The sequence below is a fragment of the Colletotrichum navitas genome, assembly GCF_030913465.1.
Source record: "Colletotrichum navitas strain CBS 125086 chromosome Unknown LY79scaffold_81, whole genome shotgun sequence".
In the NCBI taxonomy this organism is placed as follows: Eukaryota; Fungi; Ascomycota; class Sordariomycetes; order Glomerellales; family Glomerellaceae; genus Colletotrichum; species Colletotrichum navitas.
Window position 1 is genome coordinate 55,488 of NW_026850627.1, and position 24,529 is coordinate 80,016.

At 57.6% G+C, this 24,529-nt stretch overlaps 7 protein-coding genes across 7 annotated transcripts; 1 reads left to right on the top strand and 6 right to left on the bottom strand.

Moving 5' to 3' along the window:
• Positions 1–49: 49 nt before the first annotated feature.
• LY79DRAFT_391441 (AMP-binding enzyme) lies at positions 50–8,639 on the bottom strand. The gene is made up of 3 exons (XM_060552941.1): positions 5,398–8,639; positions 4,197–5,347; positions 50–4,144 (listed from the first exon to the last, which is right to left on the bottom strand). The coding sequence occupies exons 1-3, from the start codon at positions 8,332–8,334 to the stop codon at positions 199–201; spliced, it is 8,034 nt and encodes a 2,677-aa protein (XP_060409608.1). The 5' UTR covers positions 8,335–8,639; the 3' UTR covers positions 50–198.
• Positions 8,640–14,524: 5,885 nt separating this feature from the next.
• On the bottom strand, positions 14,525–15,774 carry LY79DRAFT_524645 (alpha/beta hydrolase fold protein; the record flags this gene model as incomplete). The annotated part of the gene is made up of 2 exons (XM_060555650.1): positions 14,525–15,470; positions 15,557–15,774. The coding sequence occupies 2 exons, from the start codon at positions 15,772–15,774 to the stop codon at positions 14,525–14,527; spliced, it is 1,164 nt and encodes a 387-aa protein (XP_060409609.1).
• Positions 15,775–15,940: 166 nt separating this feature from the next.
• LY79DRAFT_391486 (uncharacterized protein) lies at positions 15,941–16,721 on the bottom strand. The gene has a single exon (XM_060552943.1). The coding sequence runs from the start codon at positions 16,628–16,630 to the stop codon at positions 16,061–16,063; it is 570 nt and encodes a 189-aa protein (XP_060409610.1). The 5' UTR covers positions 16,631–16,721; the 3' UTR covers positions 15,941–16,060.
• A 928-nt stretch (positions 16,722–17,649) lies between these two features.
• On the bottom strand, positions 17,650–18,282 carry LY79DRAFT_524622 (uncharacterized protein; the record flags this gene model as incomplete). Its single annotated transcript, XM_060555646.1, has 1 exon — positions 17,650–18,282. One exon carries the CDS (start codon positions 18,280–18,282, stop codon positions 17,650–17,652), a length of 633 nt encoding a protein of 210 aa, XP_060409611.1.
• A 705-nt stretch (positions 18,283–18,987) lies between these two features.
• Positions 18,988–22,207, bottom strand: LY79DRAFT_524660 (SIT4 phosphatase-associated protein; the record flags this gene model as incomplete). The annotated part of the gene is made up of 3 exons (XM_060555651.1): positions 18,988–19,779; positions 19,833–21,476; positions 21,539–22,207. 3 exons carry the CDS (start codon positions 22,205–22,207, stop codon positions 18,988–18,990), a joined length of 3,105 nt encoding a protein of 1,034 aa, XP_060409612.1.
• A 204-nt stretch (positions 22,208–22,411) lies between these two features.
• LY79DRAFT_567003 (uncharacterized protein) lies at positions 22,412–23,028 on the top strand. The gene is made up of 2 exons (XM_060558862.1): positions 22,412–22,491; positions 22,816–23,028. Exons 1-2 carry the CDS (start codon positions 22,419–22,421, stop codon positions 22,920–22,922), a joined length of 180 nt encoding a protein of 59 aa, XP_060409613.1. The 5' UTR covers positions 22,412–22,418; the 3' UTR covers positions 22,923–23,028.
• A 371-nt stretch (positions 23,029–23,399) lies between these two features.
• On the bottom strand, positions 23,400–24,375 carry LY79DRAFT_391458 (uncharacterized protein). Its single transcript, XM_060552942.1, has 2 exons — positions 23,981–24,375; positions 23,400–23,752 (listed from the first exon to the last, which is right to left on the bottom strand). The coding sequence occupies exons 1-2, from the start codon at positions 24,225–24,227 to the stop codon at positions 23,511–23,513; spliced, it is 489 nt and encodes a 162-aa protein (XP_060409614.1). The 5' UTR covers positions 24,228–24,375; the 3' UTR covers positions 23,400–23,510.
• Between the last annotated feature and the right edge of the window lie 154 nt (positions 24,376–24,529).

The following is a 24,529-nucleotide window of genomic DNA, read 5'->3' on the forward strand; positions in this document are numbered from 1 at the left end:
AGGTAGCGTGCGTGCCGCCCTTGAGACTGGAGGAGTTGAGCCAAAGGATGCTGAAGTACGTTGCGTTTATTGGATATCATCATGTCATGCCGCAACTGCAGTATTCTAGTAATGAAGAAAAGACCCAGCACCAAAAGCCAACCAAGCATCCATCAGCCGCTGAACAACCATTCCTCAAGTTTACAAACTACACATCACTCAGTGATGTCCCAATCTCGGCCCAGAGATCCCCACGGGACTAACGAGACTGATCCGGTGCAAAACGCTGCCTGCCTTTCTCCGGAGCCTACTCTCCCTCATGGGCGTTGGGACAGTGGCCTCGCGCAGCGGACTCATCACGTCCCCGCCCTCCTCCTTCCTCTCCGCGCTCGCTCGACGGACCTCAGTCTCCTCTTCTGTGCGGCTACTCCCCGTCGTCATGCTCTCCATGCTCCCCCCATCATGCTCGACCGCAAGACTCAGTCTCGCCCTCCAGCGCTCCTCCGACCCCATGGGCGACGCAGGGTTCGCCGAGTTGACGGCGCCCGAGCCAGCGCCCTCTGCGATGGGGTGCATCGACGGGGCCGGCTGCTGCATGTTGAGACCCTTGAGCGCCTCCATGGAGCTCGATGAGCTGGCGCTGGCGCTGCCCAGGTCGCGTTCGTGAGACGCCTTCTCTCCGGCGACCGTCGTGCTCAGCCTCTTCAGCCCACGACCCCACGAAGGGTGTGACTTGGGCGAGAGCACCTCGATGATTGTCCTCCTCTTAGCGTCACGCATCTTGCGGGCCGCGAGCTCGAATTGCTCCGCCATTGTCGGGTGCGCCATGACTTCCTCCATCGAGACGGTCAGGCCGTGGGACCCGGGGACGCCCAGCTTGGGAAGCTCCTGTGTCAGCGCTTCGGCGATCAGCGAGGCGGAGATCATGCTGCCCCAGAGGTCGTAGAACGCCGCGTTGTGAAGCTGCGCCTCGGGCACACCGAGGGAACGCGGGTCCAGGACCCTTGTCCAGACGTTGGAGATGGTTTCCTGGATGGCGGTCCGGTGGCTTTCGGACAAGGTGGCGGCGACGGCCGTAGGTTTTGCTTCCATTTCTAGCTGGGGCAGCGGTATCTGCGCCGCTACGTCGCAGTAGTCGACCGACGAGGGAATCAACGGGTGGAGCATGGACACCGAGGTGAGAAGCTCAATATTGGAGCAGAGAGCTTTGAGCGTCTCGTTGGCGAAGAGACTAGGTATGCGGTTCTCGCAGAACGTCAGAGATATCTCGCCGCTGCTGGAGTCCTGCTGGCTGGATACGACGTGAAGGTCGTAGACGTCTCTACTAATCGGCTCTTGGATGTTGAACTTGCACTTGATGGTGCCGATATTGAAAACTTCTGCCTCCTTGGCGGCATCCTGGTGACGGTGTTCGACAACCGTGCTGAAGCGCGTCCAGTATGGAAGCTTGGTGCATTTTTCGACAATCTCAAGCCAGCCCATGTTCTCGAAGGGAATGCTCGTGACGCGCTGGCTGTGGACGTACTTGAGCAGCTCGAGGGGGCTGCTCAACGTGTCCGCAAATTGGACGCGGACAGGAATGGCATTGGAAACGGGCCCGAGGGTGCCTGAGATGTCCGAACCGTCAGCTAGTCTTAGATGCCTTCCCTCGACGATCTCGCCAAAGACAACATCGCCCGATCCGGAGAGTGTTGCGAGCGTCATGGCCCAGGCCGCCTTGACGACGGTGTCGAAGGAGATGCCGATGTTGGCCAGGGACATCACCGAGACGTTGTTCGATATGGTCTTGACGTTCGTGCTCATTCCTGGCGGCTTGCTGTGGGCGATGACTTGGGTCATCTTTGCCCCGTTCAGCAAGGAAGTCCAGTGGTCCTTTGCGCCGTTGTTGTGAGCAAGCTGCACCGAGCGAGCAAAGTCGAAGTAAGTCGCTCTCCTGGGCGGGCAAGATGGAGCGATGTAAATGCTCTTCAGGTGATGCAGCAGAAGAGAGATGGAAGCGCCGTCGTACTGGGCCCCGGATAGCCGCAGGACGAGATTGGACTGCTTGCCAGCGTCGATGAAGAAGAACTTTGTCATCGGAACCTCGAGATCGAAGGGGCCAGTCTGATCCCTCTTGATTATCTTTTCGGTCATCGTCGAGACCCTCCAGTTCGGAACCTCGACCCTCTTGAACTCCGGGCTGAAGGACTTCAGCGCCACTTGGTACACCCTTCTACCATGGGTGACGAATGCGGTTCGTAGGATGGGGTGGATTCTTGCCAGGCACATGCAGACGGCTTTGAGCTTCTTGGTTTGGACTGGCCCGGTGAAGCTGAAGGTGAAGTACGTGAAGCTCGAGCTTCCCTTCAGCAAGCCGGCTTCGAGAAACTTTAGCTGAGACGCTGCGGCTTCCGCAACATCGTCGATGGCTTCGGGCTCAACCTTCAATTTTGGAACAACGACATCCTGTATGAACTGCTCTTCAAGCAGCGATTCCGTTGAAGACACCACGGATGGAGCTGATGGCTCAGGCTCCACCGCCTCGAGCGCGTGATCTGAGCTCATTGTGATGTTCTGGCAGAGCTCGGTCAGGGTGGCGCCGCACAGGACGTCGAGTAGGGAAATGATGAGTCCTTGCTTCCGGCATGCAACAACGAGCTGGCCGGCAAGGAAACCCTGGCCGCCGAGCATCGAGAAGCTCTGGTTGCCGCGGATGCTTGAAGGGTGAATCCCCAGAAGGGACGCCCAGATCGACTGCATTCGCTCCTCGACCTTGGTCAGGGGAAGCGGCTTGATTCCGACCGAGCGGACTTCTTCGGGCGATGCAACCGTGGAGAGGGCCTGCAGCTGCTCATGCGACAACCACCCGACCATCTTTTGGAGCTTGCGACGGTTGACCTTGAGAGAGGGTGTGACGGGGAGATGCTTTACGGGAACGAAGATGGTCGGCATCATGTGCGACGGCATGCCAGTGCCCAAGGACGACTCGATGAGCTTCTTGGCGATGTACGTGCGCTCCCGGGTGGTGATTGTGATCCTAGTGAGGTCTTCGGAGCCCTCGAAGAGGTTTTCGCCGAACTCCACAAACGCCGCAAGGGAGGGCTGCGCATCGCGGCTGATGATGGATTCAACGGCGATGTCGATCCCTTGGCCCAAGCACCGTCGGAGTCTCTGTTCGATCTCAGTCACCGGGACGATTTGCCCGTTACTCTCGACAGCGTCACGGCCGCTGGACACGAAGTCAAGCAGCCCGTCCTCCGTGTACCGAACAAGATGGCCCGTCTTGAAGTAGCGTGTTGTGGGCTTGCCATCCTCGAGTGAAAATTCCGAGTCCTGGGGCAGATGTGACAGCGACTGGCCGGGGACGAAGTGGTGCGCGAGGGTTGGGCTTTCGATAATGAGCTCGCCAAGAGCGCCAATCGGCATCAGCTTGCGGTGGTCTTCGGGGTTGACGATCCAAAATCTTCCGAGGAACGGAGGCGCGACGCGCGAGAGATCCGAAGGCTTCGTGACCTCCAGAACAGAGACGCCGAGGGGACAGATGTCGGGAGCACCGTAAGCCAGAAGGACCTTCGTCTTTTCCATCCAAGGGGCACAGGTATCCTCGTCCAAACGACGCGTCCTGAAGCAGACAGTCTTTAGGCTCGGGATGGCGGCCGGTGTCATCTTCCGCGCCAGCACAGGCGTCATGTAACTCCAATTGATATCCATCCTGCAAGCGGCGCCTACGATGTCACTCGTCGTGTCGACGGATGATGGGATGCATACACATCCGCCGTGGACCAGGGTCGAAAGTAGCTCAACCAGGGCAGTGTCAACGTTGAAGGAAGACAGTTGCATGACGCGACTGTCCCTGTTGAGGTTCAGAACCCGGCCCTGCGTGAGGAATGCCGAAGACAGAGCTGCGTGGTGGAAAATGATACCCTTTGCATCTCTTCCACGCGACGAACCAGGCGCGAGAAGCATGCAGGCGGCGTCGTCGGGTGCTGCCATGGGCAAGGGCGCCTGCGGTGGGAAGTTTACCTCAAAGAGAGAGTCGTCAACCACGATGACTCCCTCGACGAGGGACTCGAGACTTTTCCAGCCCAAGTCGGTTGCTACGACAATCTTGGGCGTGAGCTGGCGGATGAACGTCTCTACGTTGGCTCGATCCTCTGCATCGATGGGCACGAAGCAGCCTCCGGCTCTAGAATAGTGTTAGCGTACGAAAAGGAGTGATGGCCGTGATGAGAACTTGCTTCAATACAGCCAGGACGCTGACCACCGCCCACTTGTTCTTGTCGAGAATCACGGGGACAGCAACGCCGGGTCGGACTCCCCATTGGACAAGAAAGTTCGCCAGCCGGGAAACAAGTCGGCAGACCTGTCGATATGAGAGCCCGCCATCCCAGGCGCATATAGCTGGCGCATCCGGATTCCGCCTGCCCTGCTGCGATACCAACGCGTGGACACACGCATGTGCAGGTTCCTTGCCACTGTCCACCCCCCAGTCGCTGATCAGTAGCTGGGCGTAATCCCTGTCGGTGAAGAGGTTGATCGATCCAAGAGTTTCCTCGGCGGGGCTTCCGATGATAGACATGACAGCACGTCCGAATGTGTTTGTTAGATTCTCCGCCTGGGAAGCTGTCATGAGCCTGTGGGATACTCCGGTAACGAGCTGTCCATTAACGAGGGTCAACGAGAAGGTAACATCAAAATCGGGAGCGTTGAAGGCCTGGATGCACGAGAGTCTCATGGGCAGACGCGTGGAGCTGAACCTGCTCTTGAGCTCGTGTGGTTCTTCCTGGTAGGACAAGCAGGTGTTGAAGAGACCGTCGCCCTTGAGGCCGAGAGCGTGCCGGATTTCTGATATCGGCACGCTCTGGTGCGGACGGCAGGCCGCAGCGTCGTCTTCGAGAGATCCTAGAACTGAGGCAATGGACTTGTGGTTCTCGAGTCCGACCGAGCATGTCGTGGTGTTCTCGAAGGCGCCCACCGAGAGCGTCAGTCCTTCTGGCGCGTCTGCGGCATCTCGACCCGAAGAGCGGTAGCCGAAGCAGACTTGGTTAGAGCCGGTGAATGCACGCAGGGCAAGCGCCCACGCCATTTGCACGAGGGCCGACCGACTGACATCCTGGGACCGACAGAAATCGTCAATCTGAGCCATCGGAAGCTCGGTACGGAAGTTGGTGTGCCGCATGGCTGGGTCGCTGAGCGTCATCAGACGTGGGAACAGGCAGGGATTCGTGTCCTGGAGGCGACCGAGCCAGAAATTAAGACTATTTTCTTGCCGGGCGGCGGATATGTACTGGACACAAGCGGCATGTGAAGGGTCGAGCACCTTCAGGCAAGCCTTGCTCGAGTTGTACATCCTCTTCAAGTCCCAGACGATGTTTTGGAGACTCAGGGCCTGTTTCAACATTAGCGAATCCGGGCCACAACGGATAACTTCGAACTTACATCGCAGAGCGCATGGCTGATATCGAGCCGCAGGAAAGTGCTCGCATGCGACTTGCACACTGAAACCCGGTGGCGCGGGTTGTAGGGTGTCGGACTCATCGGCGGCAGCGCGTTAAGAACAGCCACAGGGTCTGTTCCCGCCTCGGCGTCGACGAAAAGCATGTCGGGCGAGCACCGCCTCAGCACGACTTGATCGAAAAGGCCGTCCTCAGATATGCTGTCGATGAAGACGGTTCTCAGGGCCGGGTACTTGGCAACGATCTGCTGCCAGATGGTGCAGATTTGCGCTTGGTCAGCCACAACACCGTTTGGGGACGCGAGCTCGTAGATGGCGTGGCTGTGGCAGATCTCAATGTCCTGCGTCTGGCTGATGAGAATGTCTTGCTGCAATGCCGTGACGGGCAGGACGTCCTCGATGTCCTTGGCGCTGGAAAGCCCCAAGGCCACGAGCCGGTCGGTATTGAGCTTCGCAAGACCCTCGTAGCTCGTGTTGAGCATCGGGACGTCGGACAGCGTGAGTTCTTGGCCCCGATATCGCAGCCTACCAATGGCCTCGTATAGAAGATGCTCGTACGCCTGAACCCACTCGGCGATCTTATCCTGGTGCTTGGAGTTGCGGTTGTAGACAATTTGGATCGAGGCAGAGCCCTGATCGACCATGGCCGATACCTCGAACAGAGCAATTCTGGACACTTCTGAACCAATGTCGGCGGCTTCTGTTGACCTTAGCCTTCCGGGGATCGTGACTTGCTCGAGGACGCCCTTCTCTCGTTCGATTTGTTGGACGGAGCCGGCGTACGTAAACATGATTTCCAATGGCCAACCCTCGTTGCTTCTCGTCGCTGCTTCGGGCCCGAAATACCTCGATCCAAAGTAGCACCATCCGCGCCGGGGGATCGATCGCCTCGTGTCCTTCATCTTGCGCAGGACGTGGAGGAAGTCGTCGGCCAAATCGACTGGCATTGTGACCGGACAAAGCGAGGTGAACCAGCCAACGGTTTCTGTGATGTCGATGTCCTGGCTCCACGGCTCTCTGCCGTGTTCCTGGCTCCAGATCACGGGCGTCGGGCGGTTGTGGAAAGTCTGGCTGAATGAGAGGAGCAGAGCCGCCATGTAGATGTCCGACATGTCGGTCTTGAAGACCTGGTTGCATGCTGTGTGCAAAATCGAGGTCAACGCTGGGCTGAGGGTGAAGCTGGCGACCGAGATCTCGCCATAGGTGTTGTGTGAATCATCGAGGCCCCAGTAGTTGTACTCTCCACTGGGTAGCTGAAACGGCATCACAAGCTCCTCTGGGTTGTTGATGATGTACTCTTCTTGCAGCTCGTTCCATCTCTGGTAGGGCATGGAGCGCTCAGAAAACAGCGTGCCTTCTCGTAGCAGCTCATCGAGGTCGTGGAGGATAATCCGCCATGACATCATGTCCACAACAAGATGATGTGCCAGTAGATAAACTAATTGCTGGCCGTCGTGAGTCCGAAAGTGGTCGACCGAAAACACTGGCCCAGACTCGATGTTAATGGTGGCTTGTGACCGCGCGACGATGCCCATGACCTCTTCGGTCGTGCTGACCGAATGATAGCGGAACCCGTACGACCCGTCCACTTTGGGTACGATCCGCTGAGTCCAGCCGTCAGTCTCGGGCTTGAATCGTGCGCGCAACATGGAGTGGTGACCGACAACCGTCGAGATGGCGGCGTGGATGTTCTCCAATGTTGAGTTGTTCTTGACCCGGAGGAGGAGACTCTGGTTGAAACGGTAACCGGTGCTGGAAGCCATGCGCTGCTCGATACGGCCACCCATGCCGGTGTCGAAATACATCTGCTGTATCGGCGACAGCTTGAAGCCTTCAACGGACTCTTCACTCCAGGAATCGGATCTCTGACTTTTTCGGTAGGCGAGCGATGCTAGCTGGCCGAGGGTCGGACATTTCTGGATGTCTTCTGGCCTTACGATAATGGACTCTGTCCTACATGCGGAGACGAGCATCATGGCAGAAATGTCATCGCCCCCAAGCTGGCTGAAGGAGAAGTTCATGCCGATTTGCCTCAGAGGCAGCCGGAGGACGTTGGCGACATTCTTTTGCAAAACCCGCTCCATCTCCGTCAATGGCTCCTGGAAGAGCTCGTTGGATTCGAGGCTCGAGATTTGGTGATACATGTCTTCATTGATGTTCTGGATCCATGTCTGAAGCCGCCTCCGGTCGACGGAGCCCTCTCCGTTTGAAGGCATCTGGTCAAGCACGATCCATGAATTTGGTACGGTATGAGCTCCTCCGGATGTCTCGAGAGCCAGTCGAACCGCTGCGACCTGACTCCCGGCAAAGTGCATCTGCGATTGGGGAACGAGGCGGATGCTCGACAGGCTGGATTGCGAGACGCGGCCCGAAGCCAAGGTGACGAAAGCCACGAGCTTGTCCTCCAAGTATCCCGCCTTTGGCCTGATGACTGCGGCGGTCCTTACCTGCGGCGTGGACTGGATGAACTGTTCGATTTCAAAATTTGGTGTCTTTGCCGGTGGTGAGTCGGCGCTGTTGGAGGACTCGCACGATGATGTCGAGTATGCGCTGTTTCGTCTGGGACTTGAGCTGAAGACATCGGAGGGAGAGGCACTGTCTTCGTCAGAGTCCTTGGACACAGGCGCGGCCTGAACCAAGGGGGTAATGCAGGTCTGAAGCTCCGCCAATGTATGGCAGCGGAGAATGTCGCCCGTCCTCACATCGAGTCCGAGGCTCATGCACGTTTTCCTTAGGGCGATAGCGGAAGGCCTATCGCCACCAAGGTCAGAAAAGGAGTCGAATAACTCTATACTGTTTTTCGGCAAACTTAGTACGAGGGCAATTGCCGAGACGAGTCTGTCATCGGCAGATTCTGTGAGGAATGGCGCCATGGAGGTGTCGATTCTAGGAAGAAGTTTTGCGCTGGCCGAGTTGGCCATATTGGTTGATTGGTTGTAAGTACGTACGCTCGGTCCAGTCTTAAGAAGGGGAGAGAGAGCTATAGGGAACAGGTTCGGAGAGGGGTATCTCAAGAATGCATAAAGACAAATAAAGAAGACCGAGCGAGAGTAGCCACTTGAACCCGGTTCAGATGCTGGACTCAGGTGAGGGTCAAAGTTAATGGCGTTGGTCGGACGAGATGAATAGTTCTTGGCCTTGGGGGCGTCAGGTTTGGGGGGGCTGTTTGTTGCAGTGCGTCTTGGGTGGAACCGAGATGAAAGACCTACGGACGACTCGAGGCAACAGATAGACGAGATGGTCAAGGTTCAAGACAAGAGGAATGAAAGAGAAGTTGGAGGGGGTGCGGAAGAGGGCAGCGGTGAATGTAAAATAATGCGAGGCCAGCTTTTCTGGCGGTTCTATTCATCCTTTGAATCCTTCCTCTTCGCTCGAGGAAACGAACAGTAAGACCATCAACAGGACAAAGGATAATAAGCTATGGGTTGGCAAACAGGCGGAGTACCTGGTACTACACAGTGGGGGCAAGGTATTATGGCTCGCAACGACCAGTGACCAGCATCATAAGGTGTGTAGTAGGTAGGTAGGTAGGTCAATCCTCCATGGCCCCGGCCCCTTTTACGTTCTGGGGTCCAGGATGGAGGGTAGTAAGTAGGTGGTTTGGGTGGTGCGGAACCCTTGAGTGACTGACTAACAGGACCAGAGTCTGGACGACGGACGACAAGTGGCCCCGAGTGGTGAGCCGTGTAGGACCGGTAAAGGTACGAACGAATACGTGGGGGATGTCGCCGTTGTTCCGCAGGGTTGGCTTACATACCCGCACCTCGTTGGAGCTGGAACGCGGGGGACAAGGCATCCGTGATGAAGGATCACCAACGCATAGACTCTGTCCCACAGGTGATGGGTAGACAGGTAGATAGATGTCCGTGGTGAACGTTGGTGGAATCGCGGAGGCCAGGGTGAGGGCGCCTGCTCAGCCCCATGATGCTCGGCCTAGTCCACGGGACAGATAATACCTGTACATACAGTATGTACGTCGTGCTGAAGTCCCACGTTGCCAGTGTATCGGTTTGCGGTGCATCCCCAACGGGTGCGCAGCTAGGCTGAGCCACGCGGGGAGAAATGCAGCCGTGGTCACCGACCAACAGGGGAGCACGGCAGCGCGGGTGGGCAGGGTCGGTAGCGCAAGGATCCTAGCTCTGCAATATGTAGGGAGAGACCTTGGTCCTGGAGCCATGTCGACACCTGTAGGGTGACATTGGGTTTGCAGTGGGCGGAAGTGGACAAGAGAAGAGATGATGGGGACGGAAGAAACGAAACAAACAAAAGGGCGGCAAACGCGGGTACGTATCGTGTTCCTCGTGCCAGCCGAGTTATTCTCTCTGATCTCTCTGTCCCTCTCTCTCTCTCTCTCTCTCTCTCATATATTCTCACAGTCTCTCTCTCACGCTCGCTCACCTTTCTCTCTCATCACCAAGGATCATCCATTTCATTCAGTCATTCATACCTCATTGACTATTCTACCCAAGTCAACGGCAGTTCCTCCAAATGAAACACATAAAAGAAAGAAAACAGCCATCTATATCGGTATACGGATACCTAGAGCTGCTTCGTCAGCCACACTGTTCCCCCCCCGGCAAAGTATCCGATCTGCCGGTGCTGGGTGTTTTGCAACCATTTGGCGACGTGCGGCATCTGTTCTAAGCGCCCACTGACACCCACAGTGCGGCTATGTTACTGGTGCCTTACCTTAGCGACGGGGGAGGGGGGGCTGAGTCCAAGACAGCTGCGCAGCTTGTGCGTCCCCAACTTCATTTGAGGGCAGAGTCGTTGGTTGTATGGATGACGTTGACGACGTCGTCGTCGTCGTCGTCGTCGCACACATCTCGGTTCTTCAGAATAGAAACGGCCCGCAGAATAGTATTCCGCCGTGCACAGGATACTCAGCAGCATCATGCCCCTCCGCCGCGTTGCCCCCCTCCCGCTTCCACGGGGGAGGGGGCGCTGGATGGACAAGCAAGCAGCATGGTGAAAGCCTGGACTGTGTGATCTGCGTTTCTACTGACGTTTTCTCTACTCGAAGTGGTAACCATTTCTCTCGGAGGCTTCGCCATGACCGGCTGCTTACTTTGTTCTTGGGCGAAACCCAAAAACCTCTCAGGGCCGTCACCGTCAAGTCAGCCACCCCCTCCCCGCCGTTGAAACTCGGGACTCGCGTCTTCTCCAACTGTCAGCTGGTTGCCGTTGTTCTACCTAGTCTTGAACCTTGACGATGAGGGTCCATCATTATTTCTCGGCCTCCTCGGTCCCGACTCCGGCAGGCTGAGCATAGTCTGTACTATGGTCGACCTTGAGAACGGGGACAGTTGGATTTCGTAGCCGACTCCCATCGGCGCACAATCAATCGGATGAAAGCCCGGGTCTTGAGTGCGTTTCTGCGCAGTAAGCAGTAACGGGCAGAATCCCCCCTCATGCCAGGGCCAGCCCTGCGGCTGGATGGCAGTGTGCGCGAGATCACCAGTACTCGAGATCCGCATTCATAATCACCATTCACACCAGCAGAAAGTTGACAGTTTTCCATGTTTCATTCCTCCCGCATCCAGCCTCTCCCACCGCACCTTCATCCCACCTAGACATGTGTGGCATACGCGGCAGCAACCCTCCGGCCGTCCCAGAACCGCCTGTCAACATAACTCCCCTCACATCGGAGCAAACCATGACGACCTCGATTCTGCTTTGAGCTTCAGGGGGGGGGCTAGGTACCGTTTACTTTACCACTGTGTGCCGCCAGCCATCACAGGATAGAGACCCCCAAAAATCATCCTACGGGCCCCCCAAAGCTCCAGCGCAAGCCAGACCATGCGCTCCGTTGGCGGCGGTGGCAAAGGAGGAACGGCTTCCCCCACGAAACATGCAAAGGCCCATCTAATCCATCTGACCAAAAGTTTCAGGAACAGACACTCTCGAGACCGGGGGAGGAGAAATGGGTGACTGGGCAGAGCGCCGACACAGCGTCGCCCTCACGGACCCATTCCACCAGTCTGACACTCCCGTCTCGCCAACCTGGACTCTCGGGCTCTCTCTCTTCTCCTGCACCCAAAGTCCGCTAAACACGGGACCTCGCAGGACTGCCTCGGGCTTCCCGTCTTCATCGCAAAGGAAGCAGCAGCCCGGCTACGCGGTTGGCCGGGAACGCGAGGGGAGAGATGGCATTGTATTGATAGATGGGCAATCCCTAGGCTCGGTCTGACACTCCCCGCCAAGAGAAGCACGGAGCGCGGGAGCGCGGTTTCGGTCACGGCCGGCCAACTCCAAGTCGGGCAGCGCAAAAAGAAGCAACAGACAGGCCCGTCTTTGACACACGTTCGCCACAGAACGGAGGAATTGCCACCCCTACTCTAGGACCCCTCACCCATCTGAAGGGGTGGCCCTGGTTGAACTAGTCCTAGCTCTGTCTCTCTCTCTACTACGTATTGTATTCTTGTTTGGTCCGTCATGTGCTTTCCCCCCATGGACACCATGGTCAGAGGTAGGTAGGTAAGCGTTTGGTGACCGCCACAACATCAACGTATACGCGGTTTGATGAGCTGGACGACAGCTTCCCTGCCGATGTGAAGCCTATATCAGCTCGTGTCCGTATGTATCATCGCAAGCGTCAATCACGTCCCCCTCCCCGCATCCCGCATCCCCCGAAACCCTCCGGCTCGTGGCCCCGGTTCCCAGCGGAGGTCCGGCTTTTCCCCTCCCACGGCCGCAGAGCTTGTAGTCGTGACACCCACCGTCTTTTTTTTTTTTTTCTTCTTTTTTGGGTAGCCTCACGAAGGATTTGTTTCCCGACGGCGGCGTGGATCGCTGCACTATCCAACCTTTTTTTGTTTTTTCCCGTTTTACATCCTCTATCCGATGAAATCCTTCATGCTTCTTCCACCTTGGAAACCCACATCAAAACGCGCCCACTTCCCGACCGACGCTGCAGAAGGCATTCATCTACCAGCTGCCTAGTGCTTCCCGGCGGCAATCTGCACCCACCGTCTTGCCGCTCTCCGAAGCCGTAAGCCCTAGTCTCAGACAGGGGGATGCTCGTTTTGCTGAAAGCACGAGCGGTGTAATTGGACAAACGAGGGGAGGCTCGCCGCGGCAAAGAGCGCTTGTTAGGGTGGCAGTGTTTAGTTGGCATCCATCCAAACGACTGCCAAAAGGAGGCTGCAAGCTGCAAGGGGGGCGGTGTTGCCGGCGTACCCGTCCGCGGCTCTATGTAGTCATGCAGTGGCGGCAACTTGATATACACTACACGGGCTCCCTGGGAGATGATCGCTGCGCGGCCAGGCGTTCAGACAGCACCGTCGAGGAAAGGGGCCGGGCGATCTTAGATTCCTTGGGCCCCCCCTCTCGCTGCATCGAGACGTCATCTGGCAGCCAGCCAGCTCGTAGCCCAGCTTCGTCTTTATCGCCGTTGCCTCAGGGGTAGACGGCAAACCTTGGCAGCATCGCGGATTTCGGGGAGGATGCTGGTGCCTGGAAGAGTCTGGCCCTTTCGGAGATTCCGGGGCACCGCATAGACGCTCGTCACCGTGGCCTGCGTGTAGCTTCGCTTCTCTAGCTTTGCCTCCGAAGACCAATTGACGACGCTATTCTGATTCCTTCGCCAGAGGAGGTCCACTCAAGCGGTGATCGATCGAGGGGTAGGTAGGCGGCACAGGGAGCCCCAGCAAGGGACACGCTGAGGCCACACATGCTATCTTCGTTGCCTTGGACAATCTTCATCTGTTGGTCGGCTTCTATGTTGCGTGTAGCCAGGATATATGACCACACGCTACAATGATGGTGGGGAAATCTGAGGGCCAATCTAGGACTCCTGGGGTTGGCCGTCTTCACCGCCGATTCGCATGGTTCGTCGCGCGTATTCATTCATAGTGGAGTATGCTTTTTGAATACTTTCCTCCGAGTACCAAGCCCGGTCGCTTTTCGGGCCGACTTGCTCAAAGACCGATAGATGTGTTTGTCACCTTGTGTGACTTGTGTAACGACCTCACATGCTCAACAGGAGGACCAGGGACGTGGGTTTCTTTGTCGGTGCTTCCCCCATTCACCTCCGTCGTCCATCAAGATCAAACCCCGATGGCAGACCTGTTTGTATGTCCTGCCCACCGGGCGTTCATATTGGTGGGGGACGCCTCACGAACACGAAGCAAGCAGATGTCCTCATAGACGGACTAGTAACCCATAGAAGCGCAGAGAGCTAAAAGATGGGCTTGACTTTGCCTCGTATTCACTCGCACCGACGGGTATCTATTCCGTCTGCCATCGATATTACGGAAAGACCTACTTACTGCCTATTGAGTCGAAGCCACTCTTGCTGCAGCGTCCTTGTGTAATATCACCAACTTCAACCTGAGACACGAGGGTTTGCATTAGAGGAGGGATCCGGGGCATTGGTCGGCTTTCACGCCGAAAAGCGACCGGGACCAACTGTTAAATGGCTCAATACCTTTCGGTGGTGCTGCGGAAACCGACACCAACAGTCCTCACAGATGGGTGTTTGCACCTCGGCTGTAGAGAACACGGAGGATATCAGTATATTCGTATCATACGATCGGGTCCAAAGCTTCAAAAACCATCCACAAAAGCTCGCAGCGAGGCCGAGCCCAGGACCAACCAGTTCCACATCTGCGCACCCTGACATCTCGGGATACACTAGATCGATTCCATGTATCAACAGCATTGACTACAAACATCGAGACAGCCCGCTGAGGAATATCCCGATACCCAGACGAAGAATACCGTCTGCCCTCGGGTCGCATAGGGGGCTGGCCGCCTTAGCCCGATCGCCGGACCCCACGACCGCAGAGCGGCCAACACGGCATCGCCCCGATCGGCATGTTTCCCTCGTATTGGCAACCAATAAAGGGTCCATGAGTTGGGCCTTCTTGTACGGTGGGGGCACTCTCCTGCAAGAATTGATAGTGTAAATATTGTGTAAAATCTACCTCGGCGCAAAATTGCCCCGCCATGTATCATGCATATCCCATTATCAGCCTTGCCGTTCAACGCCTCTCAAGTCCAACCGCATAGATCCGGTCCCGTGTCGCGACGCCCTCGGATCACATACACACACGACCCCATCCCCAACGTGTCCATCGTATCCAACATGTCCGTCATATCCTCCGACTTTCATTTCCACGCCGTCCTCCTCAGCCACTCCCCCACGGCCCCCATCACCTTGACGGCCTTTGCGTTGCCGTCCCTCGCGCTCGCCGCGTCCATCTGCGCGGCGCCCATCTCGTGCATGTCGAAGGCGTGGACCACGTCCGGCACGAGCAGCCACTTGACGCTGCCCCGCTCGTCCGCCGCCTCCCACGCGAACCTCTCGTCCGCCAGCTCGAGCTCCGGCGCCGCCCGCCCCGCCCCCGCCGCCGGCTCGGGCCGTCCCACGGCGCCGCCGACGGGGGGCCGCGGCCGCCCGCCCAGCTTGCACGCCAGCTCCCACGCCTCGTAGGCGAGGTAGTCGAGCTCCGCCGCCACGACGCACACGTTGGCCGGCAGGTCCTCGCGCGCCGCGTACAGCGGCGACACCAGCGGGTTCCGCAGGTCCGTCCCGTAGGGTATGTAGCTCCAGTCGAAGACGTCGGCGAACTCGAGCACAAAGTCCCGCCGGGACCCGCGGATCCCCGGCAGCTTGCCGACCTTGTACGGCCGGCGGTCCCGCTTGGACGCCGACGGCGTCGCGAAGTCGGTCGGCGGGTAGACGGGCACCACGGCCTTGGGCGCCGCCGTCGCGTGGCCCCGGACGGACGGCATCTGCGACAGGCACAGCGCGAGGTTGCCGCCAGCGCTGAAGCCGCCGAGGGCCACGCGCGCCCTGTCGATCGGCAGGGACTCGTCGGCGACGGCGGCGAGGAAGAGCGCCTCGAGGTCGTGCAGCGCGTGCGGCCACGGCGTCCAGGGAGCCTTCCAGTAGTGCAGCGCGATGACGAGGACGCCGTTGAGGTCGGCAAACGTGCGGTTCCACGTGTCGTCGTCGTCGGGGACGCCGATGCAGAAGCCGCCGCCGTGGATCGTGAAGAGCGTCGGGAGCGTCTGCGGCGAGGTCTGGTCGTAGTCGGAAGGGAAGAAGATGCTGCTCTCCAAGGTCAGACGTCTGCTCGCCCACACGAAGCTTCCTTTTTTTTTTTTTTTTTTCTGGAAGTACAAATTAGAACATACCGTATAGGCAAGGCCTTTCTGCAGTCATACTGCTTGATGAGGTCTGGCCGCATGGTGGGAGGATAGAAGTACGACATGCACGCCTCGAAGCCGGCCTTCTGAAAGTACCATTGCTGCAGCGACGAGATCTTGGTGCCGTACACGACGCGTTTAAGCCAAGACGCCACCGGTTGGTGGACGCTGTCGCCGCCAGACTCTGCGTTCCTCGCGAGACCCATGGTTATCTTGTTGTTGTTAGGGTATCCCGTCGTTGGGGCTTCCATCGAGGGCGATTTCAGGTAGGTTATATGAGCCACAAGGGGCGCTTCTTCCGGACGCGATGAACGACCGTGCCTCGTATACGGGGGAGCTGTGGAGGATCTTCTGCCGGGTGGCGATGACGATGACGACGAGGAAGACGACGACGACGACGGCTCCAACAACAATTGCAATAGTGGCAACGACTGGCGACAACTAGGTACGGAGTCGGGGAGGTGGACGTTTCCGAGAGAGAAGCTGCCAGAACTATACGAAGCGCGTTAGCCCACGTTTCTCCTCGTACAGACGACGGGCGACTTCAGGCTGGGACGGGGACGCGGCAGGCCACAGAGACAACATCATCGTGCGTCTGGGCCGCATTTGTGGGAGAGAGGACCGTGTGGAACTACACCACAGGGAATAAAGGGACGGAGTAAAGGCGCAGTCCCGTCGGCGTGCCGGGCTCTCGGTTTCAACAAGTTCTAGGCTCTCCGGCAGCGACTTGACCCTGATGAATGGGAGATGCAGAGTGGGAGAGCCCTTGCGGCGGGAACTGCAGAAACACCGAGTGCCCGCGGGCGACGATGTCGATGCAGGAGGAAGGGGCGCGCGGGGACAGGTGGCGGATGGAAGAAAGGGGGTGGAGGGCACAGGATAGGACAGGACAGGGCAGGACAGGATGCATTTCGGACGAGAGTCGCAGGGCGGCGGACAGACTAGACTTACGGGTAGATAGATGGCGACGTAGAAGAGGAGAGCGGCTGCGGAGAGCACACGGAAGACCATCGTTATGATGGTCGACTCGGGCGTCGCGGCGGACGGCTGCGTCGCTGGCATCTTTCCCTCCGTATCCCAGTTCTTGCGATCAACTTTCCTTCTCACCTGGTCAGAGAGTATAAGGACAGAGAGAGGGGGAGAGAGAAAGAGAGAGACGAAGGGAGCCAGGAACAAGGGGCGACGTGTGGATGGCCACGTTCATGCCGCCGCTGTCATGTCAAACACAAGGTCGAGTTCGAGCTCAGATCGCGCATTGTCCGGACGGAACACTGTTGCATGATTGCATGTGCTTCGGCCCCCCAGTGCGTGTTTCTGGTTTCTTGGAGTCAAGAGGGGGGGAAGGGGAGATGGTTAAGATTTCCCCCGCCGTCGGAGCTTTGTCCAAGACACACTCACACCCCCCCTTATCGTTATCGCCTTGGGAAACCCTTGACAAAGCTTTGTCTAACTCTACTACTACGCATGAGCTCGAGCTATTTGGGGGACGGAGGGGGACCCCTGGGCTCAGGGGTCCCTCGAAGACAGCGATGGATGGATGGATGGATGGATGGATGGATGGATCCATGAGCCGTCCCATCATCTTGTCAACTCCACAAAACATGCATGTAACCTAATGGCCCTTCTCTCTAAATACTTATATTCAGAGTGTGAGGAAGATTGTTTTTTCTTCTTTTTTCTTTAGATGTGCGGATAGTAACTCGTGTGGTTTGAATAAAGACCACCATCTTCCGCGACTGCTTCGTGGCCGGAGCTCCGGCAGGCCTTCCGGTCCTGGTCCGGGGGATTCTGCTCCACAGCTATCGTCAACTCGGGTGCAATGGCGGCCGGGAGAACTAACTGGCTGGGAGCCGCAGGAATAGATGGTGATTTTCGCTGTGAAACGACTCGAGTCCTCTCTCTCGGAGTTAGAAGACCCCGACTTGACTCGAGGAACGCCTGAACTCGTGCATGTTCTCCATTCCAATCCTACTCTACAGCTGTGTGTAGGCGTAAACGAAACACATAATAGTACAAAAAACCGGTTGACCCGTAACCGTCTACCCAGTGCATTCAGCCGCCACCATTGTCGTCTACTCATTTCACAGACTCGACGGTTTCTGCACCACCACCTCCTCCTCCTCCTCATCGTCATCGGGGTCCTCAATGCTCGTGCGGCGGGCTGCTTCGATGGCCGCCTGGACCGGCTTCTCATCGTCTCCCGTCGCTGCGTCGTCCGTGGATCCATTGTCTGCATCAGGCTTGTCGTCCTTGCCATCTTTCTTGCCCGCGAACGGCCACAGGCCGCCGAAGGCTTTGCCCCCGGCCCCTCCCTGTGGCGGGTACACGGCAAGGGGCCTCAAGATGCTCTTGTCATTGGGATCCGTTCCTGGCGCCGGTTCCACCTCGGGCATGGCGAAATCGCCAAACTCCTCGTCTTCCTCGTCTTCGTCCGAGTCGTCCTGTCCGTCAAACTCTGCGCTCTGGCCCTGCTGTCCCCCGCTGCGCCACCAAGATGCTTGGCCAGACTGGCCCCATGCACCCGATACTACTCCAGCCGCACCCGGGCCGTGGCGGCTGCCATCGTCCTCGTCGCTCGAGTTCTCCTCGTCGTCCTCGTCGTCCGCGAATGGATTCGTCAGCTTTTCGCCCTCGCCAGATTCCGTTTTGTCGTCCTTTTCCCCCTCGCCATTCTCATCGCGAGATGCGGCCGCGGCTGCATTCTTCTGATGCATTGCTAACCGGGCCGCGAGTTGAAGTCGAGCTCTCGAAGGCGGTGTGTTCAGTGGTGGCGGCGGCGGAGGCGGCGGGATTGATGGCGGGTTTAGAGATGACGAGTTGCTCAGAGGGTCGGTGTAGGCCCGGAACTAGAGACGCGAGTGTTAGCTGCGGCGGCCCGTTTCCCGATAATGGCGCACAAGGTAGAAAAGACTCCCGGAAGCAAGTCTTGGTCATCGTCGTGACGCGGTCATAGGGGATGAAGGAGGACCCGGTTCCAGAGAGGTTGCAACGGAAAAGAAAAGTCCAAAGTTGCCTGGTATCCCAAGGAATCGACGCCGGCGCGAACGGAGACATGTAATCCTACACTACTCGCCGCCCCAGTACATCAAGAGCACGCCCCAACACCGCCCACCGTTCCCCGCATGTCCTCATGGGCTACTTCATTCCTCCGTACCGCCGCCGCCCACGCTATCTCTAGTCATTGTCCGCCTAAGCCATACCATCATGCTGAGGGAAGGCCGAATCATGTACATGTCCTCATCCGATTCCTCGTCGCCGAGTTCATCGGCCCAAACTTCCTGGTCATCCTGATATACAAACACCGGTTCCTCGTCGCCTCCGGACACTTCTATCTCGAATCCAACGTCGTGACCGGCGCCGTCTGTGCTATCTCCTTGGGTTCTGCGAATGCAACATGATCTTTCTTTCTCGTCTGCGCACTACGCATCTCTTTTCGAATCCTTGTCCTCGTCGGAATCCGGGTTGTTGTCAAGAAGTGATTGCGTCCAGGGGTCCAACGCAGGCGGTTCCGTCTCACGCAGCTCTGAGAGCATATCACTCACCTCGTTACCGACATCGTCTTCGTTCTCCTCTTCGCCCTCGTCTTCTTCGTCGCTGGAGCTGCCGAAGCCGGACATGAGGGTGCCCGAGCTAATGGCAAACGGACCGATGCCGTTGCCGCCGCCTTCTTGAAGGTCCGTATTGCCGTTGAGTCCGGCCTCGGCAAGAGCGCTAGAGCCGGTGTTCCCTTGCGAGCTGGAGAAGGATGATCCGAGGCCGGAAAGACCGACGGCCGCCAGCCCGCTGCCAGACATGCCGGCGCGGTTGCCTAGTGCCACCTCGGGGCGGACACCGCCTAGGATGGCGTTGTCTCGCTCGCGTGTCTCGGCTAGCGCACCCTCGACGTAGCTGATCCATCGCGGGTCCATAACCCGTTCGAGGACAGTCTCTGACAAGAGCTCGGGGGGGTGTCGTTCCGTAAACTTGACCACCTCTTCAGCGATCAGAGTCAGATGGCCCATGTACCCCATGCGAGTCTTCATCTTGGCCTGTGACTCGTCGCTAGCGAGCTGGCCATTGATAATTGCCGTCGTGATGTCCGCGGCCTCGAAAAGTGATATCGCCAGGGTCGGGTTGTAACCCCTGTCCATGGGCCCGTTGAAAACCTGCTGAACAATATCATACACCACATTATGGAGAAAGTTGTTCCAGGGGTAGGCAAAGAAGAAGGACTGCTCGCGTGTCAGCCCGGGCCACATGTCACGTCACGTCACAGTCAACTCACCAGGATTGTAGGCACGACGCGGTGTTCCACAAACTGAACCTTAAGGTAATCGCCAACCACCGGCTTCACCGTGCTCGGGTCGGGCCGCTGAGGAACCACGGGCGGCAAGTCACCGGCCTCCGTCTCCGCACCGCGGTCCGCTCCCGGGGGCGCCGGGGCCTCTGGTGCTTCGGGAAACTCGGGAGTCACGGGCACCTCGGGGGCTGGCGCAGTCGCCGTATCTTGTCCCTGCTCCGGCTCGCCCTGCACCGCTCTCGAGCCAGTATCAGTCACAGACATGGAGAACAGAGGCGCCGGCATGTCTTCGGGGTGCTGGGGAGAGTCGTCGGAAACCGCGGCAGAGGTCTCTGCGGGCTCGGTCTTTGCCTCGGACTCGGTGGCGCTAGGGGTGTAGACGACAGACGAGTCAGACTCGTCGCCCTTTTGGTTCTCCTCGGAAACCGGGGCTGGATCTGCCTTATCGTTGAGGGAAAGTTCCTCCACCTTGGTGACGGTGGCGTCCTCGGCGGTCTTGTCGTCTTCGGGGTCGGGTTTCGCGTCCTTCTCTGTCTGTGTGGCAGCCGCCTCTTCCTCGGCCGGCACGTCACTGTTGACTTCGGCAGCTTCTGGCTTCGCCTCCTTGTCGGCACTGGGATCGGAGTCCACCGCGGCGGGGGCCTCTTCGCTCGTGGGTGTCTTGGGCTTGCTCGGCGAAAGGGGCGCAACGACCAGATCGGGGTCGTCAAACTGCTGCTCCTTGATCCTGGTGTCCGCGACGAGCAGCCTAGGCGAGCTCAGGGGCTCGTCCACAAAGTCGTCCTCGTCCTTGTCCAAGAGCGACGCGGGCGGGGCCGCGACGGGAATCTCTTCTTCGGCCTTGATAAACTCGTGGGACGTGTCTTCGTTCATTTCGCGGCTTGGTTCAACCTCTTCGAATCCGTCATCGTCTGAGATATTGGTTACCTCTAAACGACGTCCCTCCTCGGGAGAAGAATGCCCAATGCGCATCGTCGAGTCGTCGGTGGACAAGGGTGCTTCTTCTCCGCGGTTCGGGGTAAGCTTACCCTCCATTCTCAAGCGCTGACGCTCGGCATCTCTGGATGCAATCAAATCTTCGGAGCCGACTTCGTTCAGCAGGCCCATGTTACTGCAGTGGAGCAGCTCGGCCATCAACTCGCACGTCTTAAATCGGTCGAATCCGAGGGGCTCGATCTTGTCGCCAAAGGAAGACCCCAGTCGCTGTTTCTTGACGGGGGAGTTCATGATGAGGTTGACAAAGTCGGGGACGTGCTGGGCGAATAGGCGGAGGAGGGTGCCCAGGTAGATTGGATCGCGGCTCGACGGGACGGAGTTGGTTTCGGTGCCGACGTCAGGGTCGTAGTCGGAGTTGTTCTTCCGGATCACTTCAATGATGATACCAACACCGACGGTCAACGGGTTTCCACCTCCTAACATGTACTTGATCAGCTGCTCAATGCAAGGTTGCGACACCAGCTGGCGGGTAAGTTCGTTGGGGCCAATGCACTGCTGCTCGTTCTGCGAAGCGTTGGCAGAAATGGTGATGATGGCCTTGATGAAGTCGCCTGCGGCCGTCTGCACGACCCAGCTGTGCTCTGGGCTGAGACAAGAGAGCAGAGTCGGCACGACGTCTTGGGAGTGAAGCCACTAGATAGAGAGTCTTGTCAGTCCGGGGCGTCTGCAAGCAAGCGAGCTCCGCCGAAACTCACCTCCACGATGCCCTGGCCGCCCTCGGTGCGGTCGAGGGCAATGATCTTGAGGAGCAGGTCCATGATCATGGGGCACTCGACGTGGCGGAGAAGGTCGGGCACGGCGTCGGGCAAGGACTTGAGCAGAATGACCATTTCCTCCGTCTTTTTATCAAACAAGGCCTCGTTGACCTTTGTGAAGTAGCTGGCCTGCAGAGGGTCGAGGGGAGTAGGGCGCTTGAGGAACTGCCAGAAGTCGCGAATGAGGTGCTGGTTTTCCATCATGGCCTCGTAAATGGACCAGGTGTCGGATGACAGGACCTCGGCAGCAACGTAGGCATAGCGATTCCGCTTCTTCTCTTGCTCCTCCTCTTCATTCTCGGGTTCGGTGGCTCGCGAGGAGGCGCGAGGTCTTGAGAAGGGGAGGAGTCGGCCCTTGGTCTTGGTCTCTTCGACGGGTTCATCGGGTTCCGGAGCAGCGACAGGCTCGAGTTTGGGTGCAACGACATATTCGAGTAGTGTCTTGAGGACATTGTCCTCTCGGAGATACTCGATGAGCTTTGTGTTGTGCTGCTTGAGCTCTTGGATAAGGTCGCTCTCGTCGAGGAGGTCTTCGACAGTGAAATCGGGTTTCTCGAGGATGGTGTCGATGGTGGATATGTTGGCGTAACCGCCAAATCGCCAGAACATGTTAACGGTGTTGGGAGGCGACCTATGTCACGGCGCCCGACGAGTCGCGGCGACGATTGACACAGAACAAGGAAATGATTGATTGAGCAGCAGTCCCAGAATGGAGCATACGAAGGTCGGACTCCAGCCGGGATGGACAAGGGCGAATGGGGATTTGCAAGGAACAAGAATACAGTTGGAGGATAACGAATGCTAGATGTCGTCGTCGTGGATGCTAGAGCCTCAAGGCATACGAAAGGTCGTACGTCGTCCGTCGGTGTGGGTATCGGCCAGTCCGGATGCAGCTGGTTGGCGCGACGAACAGGGTCAGCAACGCAATTCACGGAGCGGGTGGTGTTAAGCGGTTGGTAGGGTGGAAAAGGAGGAGGAGAAGGAGGAGGCGATCAGATGCGGTGGTAAAGTGTGCAGGTGATGTCGCCGGCGGAGTGGAGGGGCCGGCGCATCGGACCAAATAAAAAGAGGAGCTGACTGATAATGGAGGGGGGAAAAGATGAGGGAAAAATTGGTGGTGCAGCTTGCGACGGCAGAACCACCACAGAGCGAGAGAGAGAGAGAGAGAGAGAGATAGCAGGGATGGGTGGGACACCAGATGTCCGACGCCGACTAACAGAGAGAATGTGTTGCAGATGTCGACCTGACAGCCAGCGCGCACGCGTGCACTAACTTGAGGCAGATGAGGCAGATGAGGCAGCGAGGAGGGAAGCAGCGAGAGTGAGTGAGTCGAGTGGTGAATCGAGTGGGAGGGGAGGGGGGTAGGAGAGACAGGGCAGACGGAGAGTGCAGCAGGGCAAGGGGAGGTGGTGCAAAGTGGAAAAGGCGTACCTACTACGGTGCAGGTAGTATGCGTATGTGTGCGTCACTCCAAGCCTCGTTCAGAATAGAATGAGGGATGCGGATGCCTGGAGCCTTTCCTCGGGCTTGGGTGGTGATGGTGGTCGTCGTCAAGGTCGTCAACGTGGCGGAGGGATTTGGGAAATCGTGGGATGGCGGTGTCGCTCCGTGGGTGGGGGTGTGGGTGGAGGGAATGTTTAGGAACACAGAAATAAGCGTGAGTAGGCGAGACGATGGGATGGGACAATGAATGAATGTCGTCGAGATTTGGATCGGATTGCGCAGCAGTACGGATAGGATGGATACGAGTGGTGCAAGGAAGGTTAGGTAAGATAGTCTCGGGAGGAATCCATACACTACCCAACCTGTGGCCCAATCAATCGTTGACTCGCTGCTAGCGTTGTCGAGTCGGGGGGGGGGATCAGCCTGTCCCCGACTTGGTTTATTTGTGCGGACAGAGTATTTACCGTACCTACACTATGTGTGTAGGTAGTGTAGTGGCTGTAGTATTGGCTGAAGTAGCAGATATGTGTGTTGTGTTTGTTTGTGAACCGTCGGGTGCGGATGTAGGCTGGGCGGGTATCTGCGCGTGTGTATGTGTATATGTGTGTTGTGTGCGTTGTATGTGTGTGTGTGCGTGTCGTGCGTGTGCCCTCGGAGTTTGGGAAGTTGGGCGGCGTGTGGCGCGAGAGGAGAGAGAGGGGGTAAGTAATACTGTGCGAATGAGTGTGTGTCTTGTCTCTTCCCTCTCCTTCTCTCTCTCTTCCTCTCTCTCTCTCTCTCTCTCTCTCTCTCTCTACTGTCCCTATCTGGTTTCTTTCTTTCTTTCTTTGTTTATCCGATGCTCTCCCTAGCGTATCTATCTTTCTTCAACCACACTCGGACCGAGCAACAACAACACTGACCGGAATGCCGGGAATGACGGCCGAGGGTATTATTTACCATTGGAAGGAGACGTCAGGGGACACACTAGGTACTGAGACTGAGCACGAGACCCTGCAATTGGGGACCTGAGAGTGTCCAATGCGTGGATTCCCTCTCGGCAATAGGTAGTGCTGCAGACCTGTACAGCTATTTTCCTTGTTCCGAGTACGCTGTTTGGCACAGAGTGACGGCAGGGTGAGATTGTTGTCAATTTGTCATCGTCATCGTCCTTGTTATTTATTTGTTTGTTTTCATTTCCCATCATCGCTGTTGCCTAACAAGGGGAAAAGGGCGGGGGAATCAGGTTGCTGTTGAATCAGGATGAAGAGTCAAGGTCGACACACCTCAATCTGCCAACTTGCTTTCGTCACAGGATGCATACGTACATTGCAAGCATGTTACTTTGTACGCACGAGGCTTGTTGGGATCATGGAGGGCTAGAGTGGAGTTAGAGTCGTGCCCAGGTAGCCAACTCACTCCCCCCCCCCCCCGGTAGTTAGGGCAGATTAGTTCCAGATTGGCTTGGTTGTTTTGCTGCCCGCCCACTTTCAGGCCCTGCTGCTACCT

What these genes read in the sequence shown, in the direction of transcription:
- LY79DRAFT_567003 (XM_060558862.1), top strand. Translation starts at nt 22,419, where the DNA reads ATGCTAGAGCCTCAAGGCATACGAAAGGTCGTACGTCGTCCGTCGGTG. An exon ending in ATCGGCCAGTCCGGATGCAG is followed by an intron (nt 22,492 to 22,815) that starts CTGGTTGGCGCG and finishes ACGCCGACTAAC; the next exon opens with AGAGAGAATGTGTTGCAGAT.
- LY79DRAFT_391486 (XM_060552943.1), bottom strand. Translation starts at nt 16,630, where the DNA reads ATGCCAGCGACGCAGCCGTCCGCCGCGACGCCCGAGTCGACCATCATA.
- LY79DRAFT_391441 (XM_060552941.1), bottom strand. Translation starts at nt 8,334, where the DNA reads ATGGCCAACTCGGCCAGCGCAAAACTTCTTCCTAGAATCGACACCTCC. An exon ending in TCAGCCATGCGCTCTGCGAT is followed by an intron (nt 5,348 to 5,397) that starts GTAAGTTCGAAG and finishes ATGTTGAAACAG; the next exon opens with GCCCTGAGTCTCCAAAACAT. An exon ending in AGCGTCCTGGCTGTATTGAA is followed by an intron (nt 4,145 to 4,196) that starts GCAAGTTCTCAT and finishes ACACTATTCTAG; the next exon opens with AGCCGGAGGCTGCTTCGTGC.
- LY79DRAFT_391458 (XM_060552942.1), bottom strand. Translation starts at nt 24,227, where the DNA reads ATGATGGGAAATGAAAACAAACAAATAAATAACAAGGACGATGACGAT. An exon ending in CCTGACGTCTCCTTCCAATG is followed by an intron (nt 23,753 to 23,980) that starts GTAAATAATACC and finishes TCATTCGCACAG; the next exon opens with TATTACTTACCCCCTCTCTC.